The following is a 17,471-nucleotide window of genomic DNA, read 5'->3' as shown; positions in this document are numbered from 1 at the left end:
ATCTGATATGGTTCCCCACCCCTGAGGTAAGTATGTATGGAACATGATGAAACTGTTTAGAACCCATGAGGAACAAGGCTCCAGTTCAGCTTACGTACCTCACAACACTAACCATTAGCTTTTGTCTCAATACACACATGAACACATGTATCAGCAAGGAAATGAGATATTCACAAGGCTATTTTTATATTTCATGCAACAAGACTTATATCACCCTGAAAACAAACAGGAACCCTAAATGCTAAAGGGAAGGGAACAGAGTAGACAATACAAACAATTTACTGCAGTTTTGTTGTCAGGTTTCACCGAGTAGCTCAATGTTAACAAATCTTGCAATTTCATTCCTTTTAATATTACAGAAAATCCTATTCTTCCACCTGAACTGTATACCTTTTTATCAAGAACTGATCTGTTAAGAGTTTTCAAAAGGTTTAAGATTGTGGAATGTTATAGTTCTCTCTTTTTTTTCAGTTAATGGTGCTGATTTCTACAAGGCACACCAAGTTTAAAACAGATTCTTCCAAAGACTAGTTTCATTGAGTTACAAAATGCAAAAATAAAGTTTGAGCAGTTGATTTTCCTGACCGACATTTACAAATAACCATTTTGGATGTCCTCCCCCATCTCGGCAACCTGGCCTTTGAAAAATATCCTACAGTCCTTTTTCCCAAGCAATTTAATGTGTGCTTGGGAAGGGCAATTAAATTGTCAGAATTTTTTTTAATGTTTTAAACTAGAAGGTAGCCTGGAGTATAGTCATGGGGTTGATATTGATTGTCTGAACAGAGAACATTAGTCTTCAGGTATTTACTCTGCCACCTCTGCACCAGAGGCTCTCCTTCAAATCAAATCAATCCCTTGAAGAGATGGCCACTGAAATACATAAATGAGGCTGCAACAGAGCTGATTTTTGCTCTCTAGGCATTACTATGTCATGGTTTCTGATTGTTTTTGAATCTTTTCCACTTCTTCCAATTGTAAACTTTAACAGACTGCATCCTCTTGGGTAGGAGCTATGGGAACTGTCCCTTTCCCATTTGAAATCCATTGTAAAACCCACTACTTAAATGGAAGCAGGATTACAAATACACCTTATTTTGTTTCAATATTTAATCTGTATGGTGTGAATTCTGCCACAATGCAGAACACCAGTTTTAGTAAGAACTACGCTAACTGTGAGATATTGTGTGTGTGTGTATATATATATATATATAATAGAATTGTTTCTACTTATTTTTATTCTGGATTTATAAGTAAAGGAGTTTACAAGGTAAACTAATGTAAGCAGAATTTGTAAGTAAAAAGAATCATTCGACAGTGTAACAAAGGAAAACATTCCCCACTGGAAAGTCTATCAGCCTGATCCAGATCCCAGTTCCGCTTAAATACTTGGAATTAAACCAAAGCTTTCCCCCCTTGAACAAAATGGGTATGAATTGGCTTGAATCCAGTTGCTTTGACATAAATGGATTTTGGAATGGAGTGTATATAATTGAAATAGAATGCTCTGTAATTAATTATTAAAAAGAAACCTTAGGACAGAAGAACTAGTCCACCAGGAATGTTGGTGACATCCTAAATGCAGGAACTTAGATTCAAAGGCAGGTCACTAGAATGGTAGTTCAGATCCTATCTCTATAAGATGCCATACTCATTTATTATAAAAGTGCCATTTTAATAGCAATTCTACATTACCATATACTCCACTGTTGTCCCTCTTGTAAAGGTCCTCCATGCACTAAGTTCCAGCATCAGAGGCAGTGTAGAAAAGCACCCCCAGTTAACTGTTTCAGTTTCATGAAACTCCCTTCCTATAGACGTCTGCTAGACACTAGCCTGAATGCACTTTGAAAGGTGCATAACTTCCATTTCAAATGGTCAATTCCTTCCAATTTTTTGCTACACAAACTATATTCATGTATAGAACCCTGCTCCACAATCACAGAAATATCTCTAAAACATTATCCACATACAGCTAGTTCATACGATATTTTCTCCACGCAGATGGAGGCACTGTATGAAAAAAGTATTTTATGAACCTGCTCTGAGACTTTTTCATTTTGCACAAGTTTATTATGGTGCCTGGGTTAAAATTCTGTGCGTGCTGGGAATCTCTAGTTATTAAAGTCACAATGTTTGATTGGTTAATTAATTAACAGATTTTAAAACTTTCATGCAACTCTAAGAATCAGAAAGCAATTTTCTTATTAAAAACCATTATTTTTAATGCAAATTCTTAGAAATACTGCAGATCAGAAACTATATTAAAGAAGACATGTTCCAATGCTAGCTATGAGATACTCTTGTATCATCAAAACAAAGTATCCTTCATGCTTCAGTAACTATTTGGCAACTAATTAATGACTGCCCAGTTGTACAACAGAAATCCACTAGTACAATGGAATTTCTCTCCTCTGCTCTCCAAAACCCACATGCCCCTCTAAATTTATTCCACAGTCCCGTCCCCCCAACCCTACAGAGCAGATTTGAGAGCAAGGGAAGGAGAAGTCCCAATGCAGAAGCCACATTAGAACCCACCCAATGTTTTGCTCACAGGCAAATCAATAATCCAATAAATATAATCAACTAAAACTCATAATGAAACAACTAAGCTTTCTTTAACTATGGTGCAACCTTTTTATTTAGACTTTCAGGCCACCACCTACAGTTCTCTATGTTTATGGTAAAGTAAAGGTAAAGGGACCCCTGACCATTAGGTCCAGTCCTGACCGACTCTGGAATTGCGGCGCTCATCTTGCGTTATTGGCCGAGGGAGCTGGCGTACAGCTTCCAGATCATGTGGCCAGCATGACAAAACCGCTTCTGGCGAACCAGAGCAGCACATGGAAATGCCGTTTACCTTCCCACTGTAGCGGTACCTATTTATCTACTTGCACTTTGACGTGCTTTCAAACTGCTAGGTTGGCAGGAGATGGGACCGAGCAACGGGAGTTCACCCTGTCACGGGGATTCGAACCGCTGACCTTCTGAGGTACCGCTCTGGCGGGAAGGTAAACGGCCTTTCCGTGCGCTGCTCTGATTCGCCAGAAGTGGCTTAATCATGCCGGCCACATGCAGATAAACACCAGCTCCCTCGGCCTATAGAGCGAGATGAGCGCCGCAACCCCGGAGTTGTCCGTGACTGGACCTAACGGTCAGGGGTACCTTTACCTTTACTAAGTGCACACAAGCCTTGAACTCACTTAAGCAGTTTGTTACATCTCAGCTGCTTTATTTTATTTTTTAAATATTCGCTTGTTGTTACTTACACTGAGCCCCAAAAATGAGACAGGGCTAAATAAATAAATAGTTGCCTCAATAGTGTTCTTTACTTTCTCCAATTCAAAAAGCTGAGATCAAAAGACATATTGTAGGGCTAGTACTTTTCTACTCACTCAATCACCTTTGAAGCAAATCACTTATTGGACTGTATTATAACTGGTGCATATGGTTGGCCATTTTCTACAATGACTACAGTAGGAAATGACAGATTGTACAGTACATTATTTTTGTCACCTGTACCATTCTACAGAACTTAGCACATTCCCATCGTATGCAATGTAAGAGTGTTTGTCACATGTGACTATGGCAAACAGTAGTAAAATTTTAGTTTTTAAGACTGTCTGAAAAACAATTTCTGCATTCTTCAGAAGTATTATCCAGTTGGATTATTACTACTATAATATTGCACACTGCATTGCATTTAACAATAAGGAGACAAATGAATATTTAAAATAACTAAAATATTAATTGTTCTTTAATAAGAATGGTTGAAGTATTTAATAAAGTGTGCAATTGACCCACATTAGAAAAGTTGAAATTTAATGTTGGCAGTTAATTACTGCAAATATGAGAAGGCTTACAATTGAAAGTATCAAGCTTTACTAAAACTAAGTCTATGTAGACAAAGACAATGTGCACTCTTAAAGCCTTTAGTGTACAGTAGAACAAAAGGTACAAGCAGTTTCAAAGCAGAAGAAGCATAATTAATTCTACATCTCATTTCTCCCTTTCTTCTTTAGCAGAAGATGAGATGATCTAGGACCATTATTGTGTTTAGATCCCATTATTGACTCTTCCCTGTTTGGTCATTTATTTCAAAGGACTTGCATCATATTTGGCATTATAGCTGCTGACATATTTGAAGACATGAGTGCAAGAGGTTAAGATGCTTGGCCCAGAACAATCTTTTCAAATTATGTTGCCATCCTAGACACCCACACAACACTAACATAATTTCAAATAGAAATTATGTAATATTAAAACAAAGAAAAAATGTGAGTTAAATTGGAAAATGGAGAAGAACTGTTCAATGAGAGTTTGGTAACTTGCTCCCTGCTCCAATATTCACTTCCAAAGTATTTGTAATAAGAAATATTAAATCTCAGCTTTAAACTAATTTTTAGTATAACTTGTTTGATTTGGCTCATTTTTATAGGAAAGCATAGCAAATGGTAATATTGTGTTTTAAAATAATTGCAGATAAATAATTACCTTTAAACATAGTTCTGATAGTATATATTCTTCTAATGTATTTCTGATTTGGAGAATACATGTTCTCTGGTTTGCATTACTTCAATTAAGACAAAAAAGAGCTAACATGTAGGAGAATTAAACAGGGTTCCTGAAAATATAGTAAGCTCTGTACACAGTCTTCCTTTTCTGCTGAAATTAATTAAAATAATCAATGGGGATTTTTTCAAAGGGAAAATATGCCTTGCTCATACTGCTACAGTTCATGTAAGGTACCGGTAATTTGTCACAAAACCATACCAAGGGAATAAAGGAATCTTCTACCTTTGTCTCAAATCACTGCTAAGTTCAGCCTCCTATGCAAAGGACTCGTACAGGGAGATGCCATTAAGATATAATTAGGTCTTGAAATGCACAGGTCAGGGAAAGAAACTTAAGGGACCTCTGAATGTGAAAGTGTTTCACCTCCTCTCAGATGACTGAAGCTTGAAGCTCCATTGCCATGCACTGTACCTGCTGCTATTGTCAAGAAGCAGATTTTACACTGACCATGGTCTTTGGCTGTTTTTAACGTCGCTTCAGGATGTGTCGATCCAAGGGGGTTACGCACAAATCGTCGCCGGCGCCGTAAGTCATCTTCCCAGTAGTCAAGGCGCCAGAACTCACGAGGACGACTACAATGAAACAGAGGAACCACATATGTTAGCAATTATCAAACAGCATGGTAGCACTGCATTTCTGCATAAAGCTTTCCTTGTTTGCTCTTTTTCTTTTTAAAAAGCACCCTAAGCCCTTTTCTACGATCTTAAAACTTAGGTATGTCCTTGAAAATAACAATATCACCTTCCAGTCTGAGGAACTCCTTTCCCTCTCCCCCCGCCCCATGGAAGGTGAAATGAGCACTAAATACATCATTTTGAAATGAATTGCTGACAGTGTGATCAGTTTCCCCACACTCTAGTGGCATGTGCTCCGATTTCAGCCTCATTTCAGCCTCAGCAGGGCACCTTTCTCAGTGACTGCATTTATAAACCAGAATAGGGAACAGGCTATTATAAATATGGTATAGCATTACCTATATTAATCAAAGTCTGTCCCCCTTCATTTTTCTTCCTAATTTGTGCCTTTTTGCACAAGGTCAGTAAATCATACCACAAATTCTTGGTCAAGAAAGTGTTAACTTTAATGAATACTTCTGTTACATGATTATGCATGTGATAATAAAATATTACTCTGTTTAGATGTGCAGGAATTTAATTAAAATAATCTCTTAAAATATTCATTACTTTTAGCCCCTGAGGCTTAGAACAACACAAGAAAATACATTTCGTTTCCATTTCCTGTTTTTAAATAAACCATTCCAGGAGAGTAAAACAGCAATCTATTTTCAAACAAATCTGATTGGATTTCTGTTTTATGTAGCTGCATGTTTCCATTTAATTAAGAACTACATGTTATGGTGCGCAATATCGAAGGTATACTTTTTTAAATTTACATTTAGAAAAAGGTTCTATCACACTTGCTATTTTCCACATTGTATTATTCAAATATGCATAGATCGTTTTAATATGGCTATATATAAATGCCAGTTCCTATCTTGTTATGTGATCATGAGCGAGTGTGCTGTAAAACTGTATATTAACCATTAAAAACTGCTAAAACAGCAAATTCAGGTGTGTGTTCATACCTATATATGCAAATACATTGTATTATATGTAAAGTAATAAAGCCTACAGGAATAACACTTTCACTAGAGATCTACAGCCAACACCTGCATGTTCCAATTGCAAAATTAGAATTTTATTGATAACAGAATGGCTCCTTCAAGAATGGCTCCTCCAAGAATGGCAAACCAACACTACAAACTATAATCTCATTTCTTTTTCATGAGCTAATAATCATTGTATATCTGACAACTCTGACAAATTAACAGGTCTGATTAATTTATAGATTACAAATGATTGGACACACAATATCTGTATTCCTCTTCTTTAATTATTTAGTCTCCAGAAAGAGAAAATATTTTTTTGTTAGAGTGAATCTAGCTATCTAAAAGAAGAGCTACAAGCCTACTACACAGAGCCATTAATTCTTTTTAAAGTCCACATTAGATAAAAACGCATTGTACAAAAACTAATACATGTAAAATGTGAATTTTCATTAATAAATTCAATTCAGATATTATTTGAATCCATTTTAACTGGATGCTCTGCATTTTTTACTATTTTTAAATACACACAGAATTGAGGGGCTTATTTTCTGCAGGATTCATATAAGCACAGTTATATGCCTAAGAAAAAGCTACATTTGCTCAAAGCGTGATTAATAACTTAAAATTCTCCATTAGCGATTACAAAAAAGGCAGAACGCAGCTGGCTATGTGTATGCATTTGATAGTCATGGAGCATGGATAGCCACTTCATCATTCTGCCTTCCTTCATTTATCTGTTAAAATTACTATCAAATATCAAGTAGGATAGAGTCGTGAATCACAAACTGCTCCTCATTTTCAGGGGAATGATACAATGAGAGTCTATTCATCAGTATGGCAATCGGCACAAGTAATTAGTCCCTTAGACTGAGATCTCTTGCAAAGCTTATTGTATCCAGTGCCACAAACATATGACAATGAAAAGCTAATGGAGGCTTCTAAAATTTGTTAACTGCTTTGGCCATCAATCCTTCCAGTTCTCTGCACTGCAGTATTATGCAAAGATTGTAAATTATTCATGCCATCCATTCGTCTTTCTGCACTTTTGATTAAATTAAACAATGCTGTTTTTTCTGGCTGTAATTGCAACATGTGAAGCAGCTATGTTAAAAGTAAGTAAAAGTAGTTGCAACCATGCAGCAGGACATGAACATTTCTAGAAAATTCACCATCTTTAGTTCCCCAGCCTGCCTCATTAGATGATAGCTCACGTTTGCCTTAATTAGTTAATGTATCACTGAAGTACAGGATGAGTTTTAGGACATCTGCATTAGGAAGAAAAACTGTCCCGGTACACAGAGAATCATTTCTAGAATAGTATAACATTAAAAATAAATACTTTCATTGGATAAGATTTATTAAATGTTGAACCATGAAAGGGCATATCATGAATTCAGTAGCAGGTCAAGTGTTCTTATGAAAATAAGCAAATCAGGTTCAACAGAAGTTGGACAGTATTTCATGAAACAGCCTCCATGCCCTTTTACTCCATTTGCCACCACAGGAAGACATACAACCTCAATTTTATTTGGCCAATTAGATGAGATAAAATTAAACCTCTTGTGTTTACGTGATGATTGTGCATAAAAATAAAAACAGCTAAAATATATGAGTGCTATTAAGTTTTACAAAAAGGTTAGATTAGATATTCAGAATGAAAAAGATATTGTGAAAGACTGTGAATTACTGCCAACTTGTTCTATTCTCAGTGTCACATGCCTGCTATGAAATGATGGTCAGGCAACAGACAGCATCAGCACAACACCACTTTACCTGTCTCTCATATCTATGCCTTCTACCTTTGCCCGCAACTAAATGTTCAGGACCAACACATTGCTCAATAAAACAGAAAGTACAAACCAGCATGAGACGCAAGAGCTTGCACTGGCAAGTAAGTGGGAGTCAGTCACTTCTAGGAAGAGAAAGGAATTTTAAGGGAAAGTAGTGGACAGACACTTGTCAGAGTTGGAAAGGGGGTGGGGAGCTAGGGAAATAAAAGAGGTAGTAGCAAGCAACTTGGTTCGTCACTTCTATGCTTTGCCAATATTTTATAATTTTTTATGTATTTCTACCCCAATACATTCAATTTTACCACTCTCATGGTGCTCACAAATAATTCAGAGCAATAAAACAAACACAACCCAACATTTTGGCAACAAATATTTTGTATTTTAGAATTTCTGTTTTGTTGGAAGCCGCCCAGAGTGGCTGGGGGAACCCGGCCAGATGGGCGGGGTATAAATAATAAATTATTATAAATTATTATAAATTAAAATATATTAAAACAGTATAACAACACAACAGAAACAGAGTCAAAACAAAGTCAAGCAATATTGGGCAACAAAAAATGTAGACTAGTCATGGAGTGCATAGATTAGGCCGCTGTTTACTTTGAATCATGCAAAACTTCTGAGAACAACCCATGTTATACAAATTGTATAACTTTTATGAGGAGTGACCAAACCAAAGCTAGTATTTCACAGAAGTCAGTACAATCCAAAAACATATTGCTGCTGCAATGCCTAAGCTCCAACTGTTGTAAAAGGTAAAACTCTATCTCTGTGAAGCGCAATTTTGCAAAACAGAAAACCAGACAGAAAGTACAGTGCAGTAGCCTTAATAAACCACATGCTGTAATGAAAACAGGAGACTAGTCTGGAGCTCATTTCACAAGATGCCTGTTCAAAAGAAAAACATCTCGTGTTTCCTGGGCTGGAGGTTAAATACATCATGCAGGTAAAATGTTTGCTTATGCCTGGTCATGAGTGTGAGTTTTGTGCTGCTGAAGAAAGTGTCTGACTGACAGCTCTAGAAGTTGAGACTATTAATTATTCTCGTAACAGATTCAGTTATGATTATCATCCAATAAACCTTCTCAAAATGTTACCTTAGGCCTATCTGAAAGTATCTGAAAGTGCCTAAGGGGATGACGAGATGGTAGAGTAGTAGAACATGTGTACTATTCTACAAAGAAGAAGAAGAAGAATAGGAAGAAGAAGAATAAAAGTCTGTGCCAATTGACTGCAAACCAGAATCCCTTCAAAGCTCAAATAGAGAAAATGGGAATTCTCACTGTGAATTGCTGTTCTCAAGGGATGGCAGAGAACATGAAGTACCTTAGCGATGCTGCCTCCTCTGGAGATGAAAAGCATTGTCAAAACACTACTCAGAGATAGGACACAATTTGGGGGTGGGTGGGAAAGCACCTCCTGGACACCTACTTTGGCTAGAACAGCCTCATTTGGGGGGGGGACCATCCCCCAGTTTGGGAGCTGAGACCAAGAAAGGATGGCCAAAGTGGGGTTAGGAATTGGATCAGAAACTACAAGGTGCTCAAATGACCTCTTCTACATGTGCAGCAGCAGAAGCTGTATGGAACTATCCCACCCCAAAGTCCCTGGGACCCAGGGCAGGGAGGAATGCCCTCCTGAATCCAATCCAATAAGATTAGCAATTTACTGGAAGAATTTCTGTTTTCTAACTGACAGGGAATCCCAGATAGCATTAAGTACCTTCAGGATGTAGGTGAGCAGTGCCAACTCAGGGAAACAATCCTGAGAATGAGAGATGTCTTAACTCAGGATCTGCACCTTTCTCCTGAAGTGTGCATTCACTTAGGCAGAAACACTGATTTTATAGCGCTTTGTAAGTGTGCAGACTGATGCCCACATTGGAGCCTTGCATATATCTAGGAATGTGTAGCTTTCCTAAGCAGCTGAACACCAAAGAGAGTAGATGGTGATGCTCACTCAGGGTGACTTCTCCAGTGCCTTGTAAGCCTATACTCTGTAAGGCACCTCAATATGGTGCATGTAGACATGTTCTTCCCCAAGCCCTTAGGATGCCTCATCTCACCCTTCTTAGCCATGGGGAGGTCCTTCTTCTTGACCTTGGTCTCCACCAATATCATCTCCAAAGGCTCCCCAAAGAGCTTGTTGTTGTTGTTTAGTTGTGTCCGACTCTTCATGACCCCATGGACCATAGCACGCCAGGCACTCTTGTCTTCCACTGCCTTCCGCAGTTTGGTCAAACTCATGTTCATAGCTTCGAGAACACTGTCCAACCATCTCATCCTCTGTCGTCCCCTTCTCCTAGTGCCCCCAATCTTTCCCAACATCAGGGTCTTTTCCAAGGAGTCTTCTCTTCTCACGAGAAGAGCTACCCCACGTCAAACTTGGAGCTGCTCAACCTGGCCTGGGACACTAGGTTCTCCTCCCAGTTCCTTAGCCTCCAGGGTGTTTCCTGTCATTCTCCTGGCATCAAGGTGGATGCTAGCCAAACAAAAAGTCTGCCAAAATGATGTAGATGGGACTATCTTCTTTAAACAGTCATTGAGCAGCTTGGGAGTGCTTGCTGCTCCAGCCATCTCCTCTCCTCACACGTACACAGACTAGGTGAGGACCCTATGAGAAAGTGGTTCTGCCTACTTCCACCCCCCAAAAAATATTAGGGAGGTTGTGGATGGATCTTCCAAATCTGCAAAGTCAGTATGTCAATGAAAGCTCCCGGATGAAACAATCACACACACACACACACACACACACACACACAGAGAGAGAGAGAGAGAGAGAGAGAGAGAGAGAGAGAGAGAGAGAGAGAGAGAGAGAGAGAGAGACCCCAGCAGGTAGGCTGCTCCATGCTTCCTCCCTATTGCTGTCCATATCTGGAAATCCCAACCTATTGCACATATCCTGGCACCCTAGCTGGGTATGAAGCCCAGGGCTGCTGGAAAGTTGATGTCTCACATCTTGGTGGGTGGGAGTGGGACTGACCTCACCCGGGGGCAGGGTGCCTGTCTAGAGCTACTGGGCTATGGACTTGGATTAAACAGAGGATTCATCTGGTAGAGCTGCAAAAGGAGAAGCTAGCAGAGTCATTGCAATCCCTTTTCATCTTGCCTTGAACCTTCTCTACTCTTGTCCCTTCTTTGTTTTGTGTCTCCTGTGTGGGGATCTATTTCCCCAGAAATTTTTCTTCCAGTGGGTGTTATTTTGAGCCCAAGCAAGAATAAATGGTGAGGGAGAGAGGAGGTCCTATGCATGTTGTGCTTTAAATGACCCACTCATCCAAATACATCAGCAGCACTATGTATCCCATAATGCATGGTTTATATCACCCCAATATCCAGCTTGGACATAAGCAAAGGACACCTTGAAAGAGTGTGACCAGAGAGGCAGGCAACAGATTTGGTTTGGGCAAGAACAAAAAATACTTTTGCAATGAATGTAAATGCTATATGAATTATGAATTGTATGAATTATCAAAAGTGTTTATTCCAGAAGTTAGATGGCAAAGCTGCTATTCAGCCTGGTACTACTAAAATCAATCACACAATGCCATCATCTGTTAGAAGCAATGATTATTTGTGGAACAAATTCTTGTCTATGGAGAACCACACTTTAATTGTAATTAATTTCCAAGACAAACAGCTGTTAAAATTACAGAAATATTTGAGCACTGCCACAATCACAGTTTTGCCTGAATTTGTTTTGCCCAAGGCAGATTCCTGTACTTCCAAACTGCACTATTGCAAGGTGCATGGTAGGGGGATTTCATAGTCATTTACACTTGTAAAATTGTGTTATGGTAACACCTTTTGAAGACACACTTATTTACAGAGCCATTCCTTTGATCTCTCAACCCAAGCCCCTCATTTAATTAATGTATCCGTTTATTGTGTATTTTAATGATGAATGCTTATATTTAAAGGTTTGGGCAACTGGTTTTTCTTTTGGTAAGTTCAACAGCAAAAAAAAAAAAATGCTGACCTTTATAAGTTTGAAGCAATATACTATGAAGTGTTCAGAATTTTAAAGTCTAAGCATCTTTCCTTTCCCCCCACTGATTTCAGCAACTGAAAACAAAATAAAATTCTAACTGGATCTTAACTACAAGAGAAATAAATGGTCTGCCTGCCCTCCGTTAGCAATGTATTATGCACTTGATTTTAAATTGAAAGATAAAAGTGCTCAAGTTCCAATAAGGCTTTACTTTGAACATAAATCTAGATGAAATAACATCGAGGTATTAGAGGGCATCATGAGATAAAGCATCCTCTTCTATCTCGTGAACTGAAATGTGTTGTGCTTTCATGCAGATAGAGATGGAGAATACTAACTAAAACCTCAGCCATTTATCAAGCAGTGGCCATAAATAAAGTAGAGGCTACCCATCTCTAGACCATCTTAATGGAAATAGAGTGTTTCATGGTATAAAACATTTTGTAAGCTTCACACAATTCTTCTACTGAAGCCTTTAGAGACTATGCAGTTGAATGCAGAACCAACATATAATTATGAGAAAAATAAATTTCCATGCTGTCAAACTAATTTGCATAGAACCTTTCAGGTAGTCAACACAGCATTTATTAATAGGTACCAGGGTAAGCACATTTGGCCTCAATCCAATGAACAGTTAGGCAGGCTTAATCCCATTTATTTCAATGAATTTAAGCAAATTTAACTCTATTTAAGCCATTATGTAGAAACCTTCTTTGCAAAATAATATTGAACCTGCAGTATCTTTTAAAGTGACGTGAAAACAAAGATAAATAAGGCCAGACTGGTTCTCTAGAAAGATTTACTAGAGTACATGCCTGGCAAGAAGAAAAGACAGATCACTTCTTGTTGCTACCTACGGCTTCCAACTCTTTGGATGATTTGCCATCAATCCTGGAAAAAGGTGATTCACAACCCAGCTATTCTTGTCTTTAGTTTTCACCTTTTAAACTTCATTTAACTTCCATCCCCATGGGTATAAATACTCAGCATCAAACTTCAAGCTTCACACATCTTGTAGGCAAGAAAACATGTAATGAAAATTACTATCATAATGAACAAGGAAGACAGAGTAATCCCTTTTTTTGGTGCAACAGATTGGACACACTAGTTTTGGAAGATTCTGTGGTGAAAATTTAAGCAGCCAAATTATATATATATAAAATAACCAGTACATTGCTTGTACTTTAAGTCCCTTCTGTGTGCAGCACCCATACACGTGTAGTGCAAGACTATTCGATCTGAATCATCTATGCAGCTGTGATATGAAGAAATGTTCCGCAGCTGGATCAGGTGAAAGGCCCATCTAGCCCAGCATCCTGTTCTCACAGTGGCCAACAAGGCGCCTATTGGAATCCCACAAGCAGGGACTGAGCTCCCAACAGCACTCCTCTGCTTGGGATTCCCAGGAACTGGTATTCAGAGGCATAATGCCTCCTACAGTGGCTAGAACATGGCTACAGTGGCTAGACACTATTGATAGTCTTGGTCCTCTTTTATAGCCATCCAAGTTGATGGTCATTACTACATGTGTTGCCTGAAGAATTACCTTTTTTCTGTCCGGAATGTTCCCATGTTTACCTTCTTTGAATTGCCCTGAATTCTAGTATTATGAAAGACAGAGGGGAAACATATCCACTTTCTCCATACCACAGAATGACTCCCCACCCTATTCACTTTGTTTTTCCTAAATTAAAAGCCCCAAATGTTGTAATCTTTTCTCATAGGGCACTTGCTGCTCCCCCCCCTTGTTCTTTTAGTTGCGCTTTTCTGAACATATTCCAGCTCCATAATATATTTCAGGATTATTTTGCCCTAATTTGCATCACTTTACACTTGCTTATACTGGATTGCATTTCCTATTTTACTGCCCATTCGCTCAGTGTGGAGAGAAGTACCTCATAATCCCATCTTTTTTTAACCACCCAGAACAATTTGATATCATCAGCAAACTTTGCTACCTGAATGCTCACCCCTAACTCTAGATGTCATGAACAAATTATAAAGCACAGTAAAGATTCCTGGGGACTCCACTTCCTGCATCATTCCACAGGGAGAACTATCCATTTATTCATATTGATTTTGGGGGTGAAGGGAAGAATACCAAAAGGAAGAAGTCACTCAGACAGAGGGCTTTCCCCCTGAAGCTGGGGCCACACTTTCCTTTTTCAAGCCCTAATACAGTCCCCATCCACAATTGTAAAACTAGTTCAAAAGCAATGGCTACATGTTGTAGTGATTAATTCTTTGTGCATTCATTTTATATGCATAAGGCATTTTTAAATCTGTGAGTCTGTTACAAGGTGTGCTTGTGTACTGCAAACACCCTCTGCAAACAAGTAGTCAAGCTACTTGGTACACCCATTGAAGAAATTTGCTGGGAAGCAAACACAACCTTAGAATATATATATTTTTCACAAAGCATACAAATTACACAAAGATTTGATAATCACATCCATTACTTGCATCATGTCCATACAGATGGAAAGAATAGTACATAACCTTCTCTTTAATATTCCAGTTTTTTTATGACTATTCCTTTTCCAAGAGCCTAGGTTTCCTTCTTGCAGCTGTTCTTCCTGAGAGGGCTATATCCACTTATAGTCATCTAGCAGCAGCCATTGCATCAGGCTGCAACAGAGGGCAAGGAGGGAAGCAGGGCTATTCTATCCACTCCTCTGAGAGAACAGAAATTTCAGGTCTTCTCCCTCATTTGTCACATAGCTGGTTGCTGTAAGAACTTTGTGTTAGGAACTGGCGCCTGAGTTGTTTGTTTTTTTCTTCCTCCTCCTCCATTCCTTTTCCTCCTTTTTGTGTTGTGCTTTTAGACTGGTAGCCTGAGGGAAGAAACTGACTATGGTAGCTTTTTTAATCTTTAAGCTTCTCTGGGAGCCTTTTTAGCTGAAAAGTAGTGTAGCTGGAGAGTGGTGTAAAAACATCTATGAATAAACAAATACATGTATACCATGGGTATGCAAACTAAGGCCTGGGGGCTGGATCCGGCCCAATCGCCTTCTAAATCGGGCCCACGCATGGTCCGGGAATCAGCGTGTTTTCACATGAGTATAATGTGTGCTTTTATTTAAAATGCATCTCTGGGTTATTTGTGGGGCCTGCCTGGTGTTTTTACATGAGTAGAATGTGTGCTTTTATTTAAAATGCATCTCTGGGTTATTTGTGGGGCATAGGAATTCATTCATTATTATTTTTTTCCAAATATAGTCCAGCCCCCCCACAAGGTCTGAGGGACAGTAGACCAGCCCCCTGCTGAAAAAGTTTGCTGACCCCTGATGTATACATTTATCTGACTCTTCAGTTTGCCATCTCCCCACCAAGTACAGAGTCAGCTTTATTATGATGCAGGAGCATAATATGAGAAGCTACTCTATAATGATACCACTTTGCGGCTGAGCTATGAAACTGTACACTTTTAAAGGTGCCATGGATTTGAAGATCTGGCCCAATTAAAATCTGATTTATAATTATGTGAAGATTTCAGTAACATACACGTGTATGTGTGTGTGTGTGTGTGTGTGAGAGAGAGAGAGAGAGAGAGAGAGAGAGAGAGAGAGAGTGTATATATATATATATATATATATATATATATATATATATATATTCATATATAAGAGTAAACAACTTCCTGCATTTTAATATATGAGTCATTGTTCTTTATAGCATGTGAACCCCTTAGAAGCTATTCATTATTCATGTCTACTTCCTAAGTATTAGACTTTTCCTTAAGGAATTACAACACATAATCCACAAATCCATAGACAAATGTTTCCTTTATAAGCGGACATACACCACAGATCAGTGGAGAGAAATGTGAGGGAGCACAACTCCAGAACTTCTTTCAGAACAGGAGAGATGGTGTCGTTTGGTGGAGCACCTGAGTTCAGGGTACCATGCACTGGTGTTGAGAACTCCATGTTTTCCTCTCAGCACAACAACCCTATGCTTTTTTTTAAAAAAAAATTAAGGGTTCGGGGTGCACAAAAACATTGACACCATGGCATTCTTCTTATAATATTTATTATAATGACGAATGGGGGCTTGGGGACCACAAAAACATGGAGCATATGGAGGGACCACATATGCAGTGGATTGAAAGGACCATTCATTAGCTGCCCCTGCTTTAGGTACTCAATATTGACAAAGAGCAAATGGGTGATGGACACTCATGCTGCCATGGCTGATGCTTCCAAGCAATACTTAAGTATTGTGGGTTGTTTGTTGCCAAAAAAAATCTCCTTCAGGAGCTCTACTCTGCTGTCTGCAATAACCATCAAAGATGGCAAGGTTGCTCTAAATCAGGGATCCCCAGAGGGCCGCAGTTTGGGGGTGCCTGTTCTAAATGCATATACTTAAGGAATCTGAAAGCAATTTTACTTGTATCACCTGGAGTGAAAGAGAAGCAACACGCCCCATGGGGAGCAACTTTCAGCGCTTATTCAAAACACACCTTTTCATGTGTCCTCAACCCAGCCTCTTACAAAGAAAAGGAAATGCTAGAAAGTAAAATAAAAACAGATAAACAAGCCTCTGATGATATCTACAAAAACCCTTGTTTCTAGTCACCATCCAATTCATAAGATTGTACTGTATTCCAAATCATGTGGAAGCAGCACCAACCCAGGTGAAGAGAGTTGCTCTTTTTTCTGTAAATACACTTAAGTTAAAACCTAGAAGGAGTCCTTCTGGGAAATTATGGGAAACTTGAATGAAATCCATAAAACCTTGGGCATGCTGCCTGGTACTCAAAGGAGAGGATTTATCTCTTCTAGCACTAAATTGGGGGGGGGTGACCATTTTTATTGAAGATTTTCGTAGATATATTATTTGAACACCTAAGAATATGGGTACATGTTATGACCACATCCCACTGTAAAAAGGGGAAGTTATTATTTTAAAGTGAAACAGCACATTTCTACTGGATGTCAGCTATCGTTATTGCAGCAATCCACACAAAGTACAGACGCCGAATGTTGCCTCCCCATGAAAATAGGCACAATTATAAGACATCTGTTAAAAGTTTGGATTGTATGTCTTGCCCTATTATCACACAGCAATCATGCGCCAAAGGTAGAGTTGTAACTCAGATTCTGAGTTGTACTGTTCAATTGCCTCAATCAGAACACGGTCCCTTTCCTCACAGCCGTCCCCTCAGGCCACTCATTATGTACTTGGAAAATTATGATCAAGTGATGCATGGATTTTACAAACTTCCACCTCATTTGCTATAAATGTTCAGTCAATTTCCTGAACATTATCTATTCTGTGCATTGAATAAACCAGAGATCTTTCACAAGAATGGTGCATTGTCAGATAACCGAAATCTATCACAAGTTGTAGAGTTTATGCCATAGACCAACTGGGTAACAAAGCTGAATTTAAATGTTTGAATTCGGAATTCAATGCTAAAATCTATTAATTTGCACCGAGACATAGCCTCCTTACTCAGAATTTAAAACTAGTTCACAACATTAATAGCAAGCAATTAATAAAAA

At 38.7% G+C, this 17,471-nt stretch overlaps 1 protein-coding gene across 5 annotated transcripts in view; it reads right to left on the bottom strand.

The window, feature by feature from the left end:
• Nucleotides 1-17,471, bottom strand: part of LRBA (LPS responsive beige-like anchor protein) — a 358,996-nt gene that overhangs the window by 166,092 nt on the left and 175,433 nt on the right. For all 5 annotated transcript variants that reach the window (XM_035113955.3, XM_035113959.3, XM_035113958.3 and 2 more), the window contains exon 38: nt 5,023-5,147. In XM_035113955.3, the coding sequence (XP_034969846.1) occupies nt 5,023-5,147 (125 nt within the window). The remainder of the gene's footprint in view (nt 1-5,022; nt 5,148-17,471) is intronic.

Source organism: Zootoca vivipara, chromosome Z1 (assembly GCF_965207765.1).
Source record: "Zootoca vivipara chromosome Z1, rZooViv2.hap1.1, whole genome shotgun sequence".
In the NCBI taxonomy this organism is placed as follows: Eukaryota; Metazoa; Chordata; class Lepidosauria; order Squamata; family Lacertidae; genus Zootoca; species Zootoca vivipara.
The sequence above is the reverse complement of the archived record's forward strand: the minus strand, read 5'-3'. Positions and strand labels throughout refer to the sequence as shown.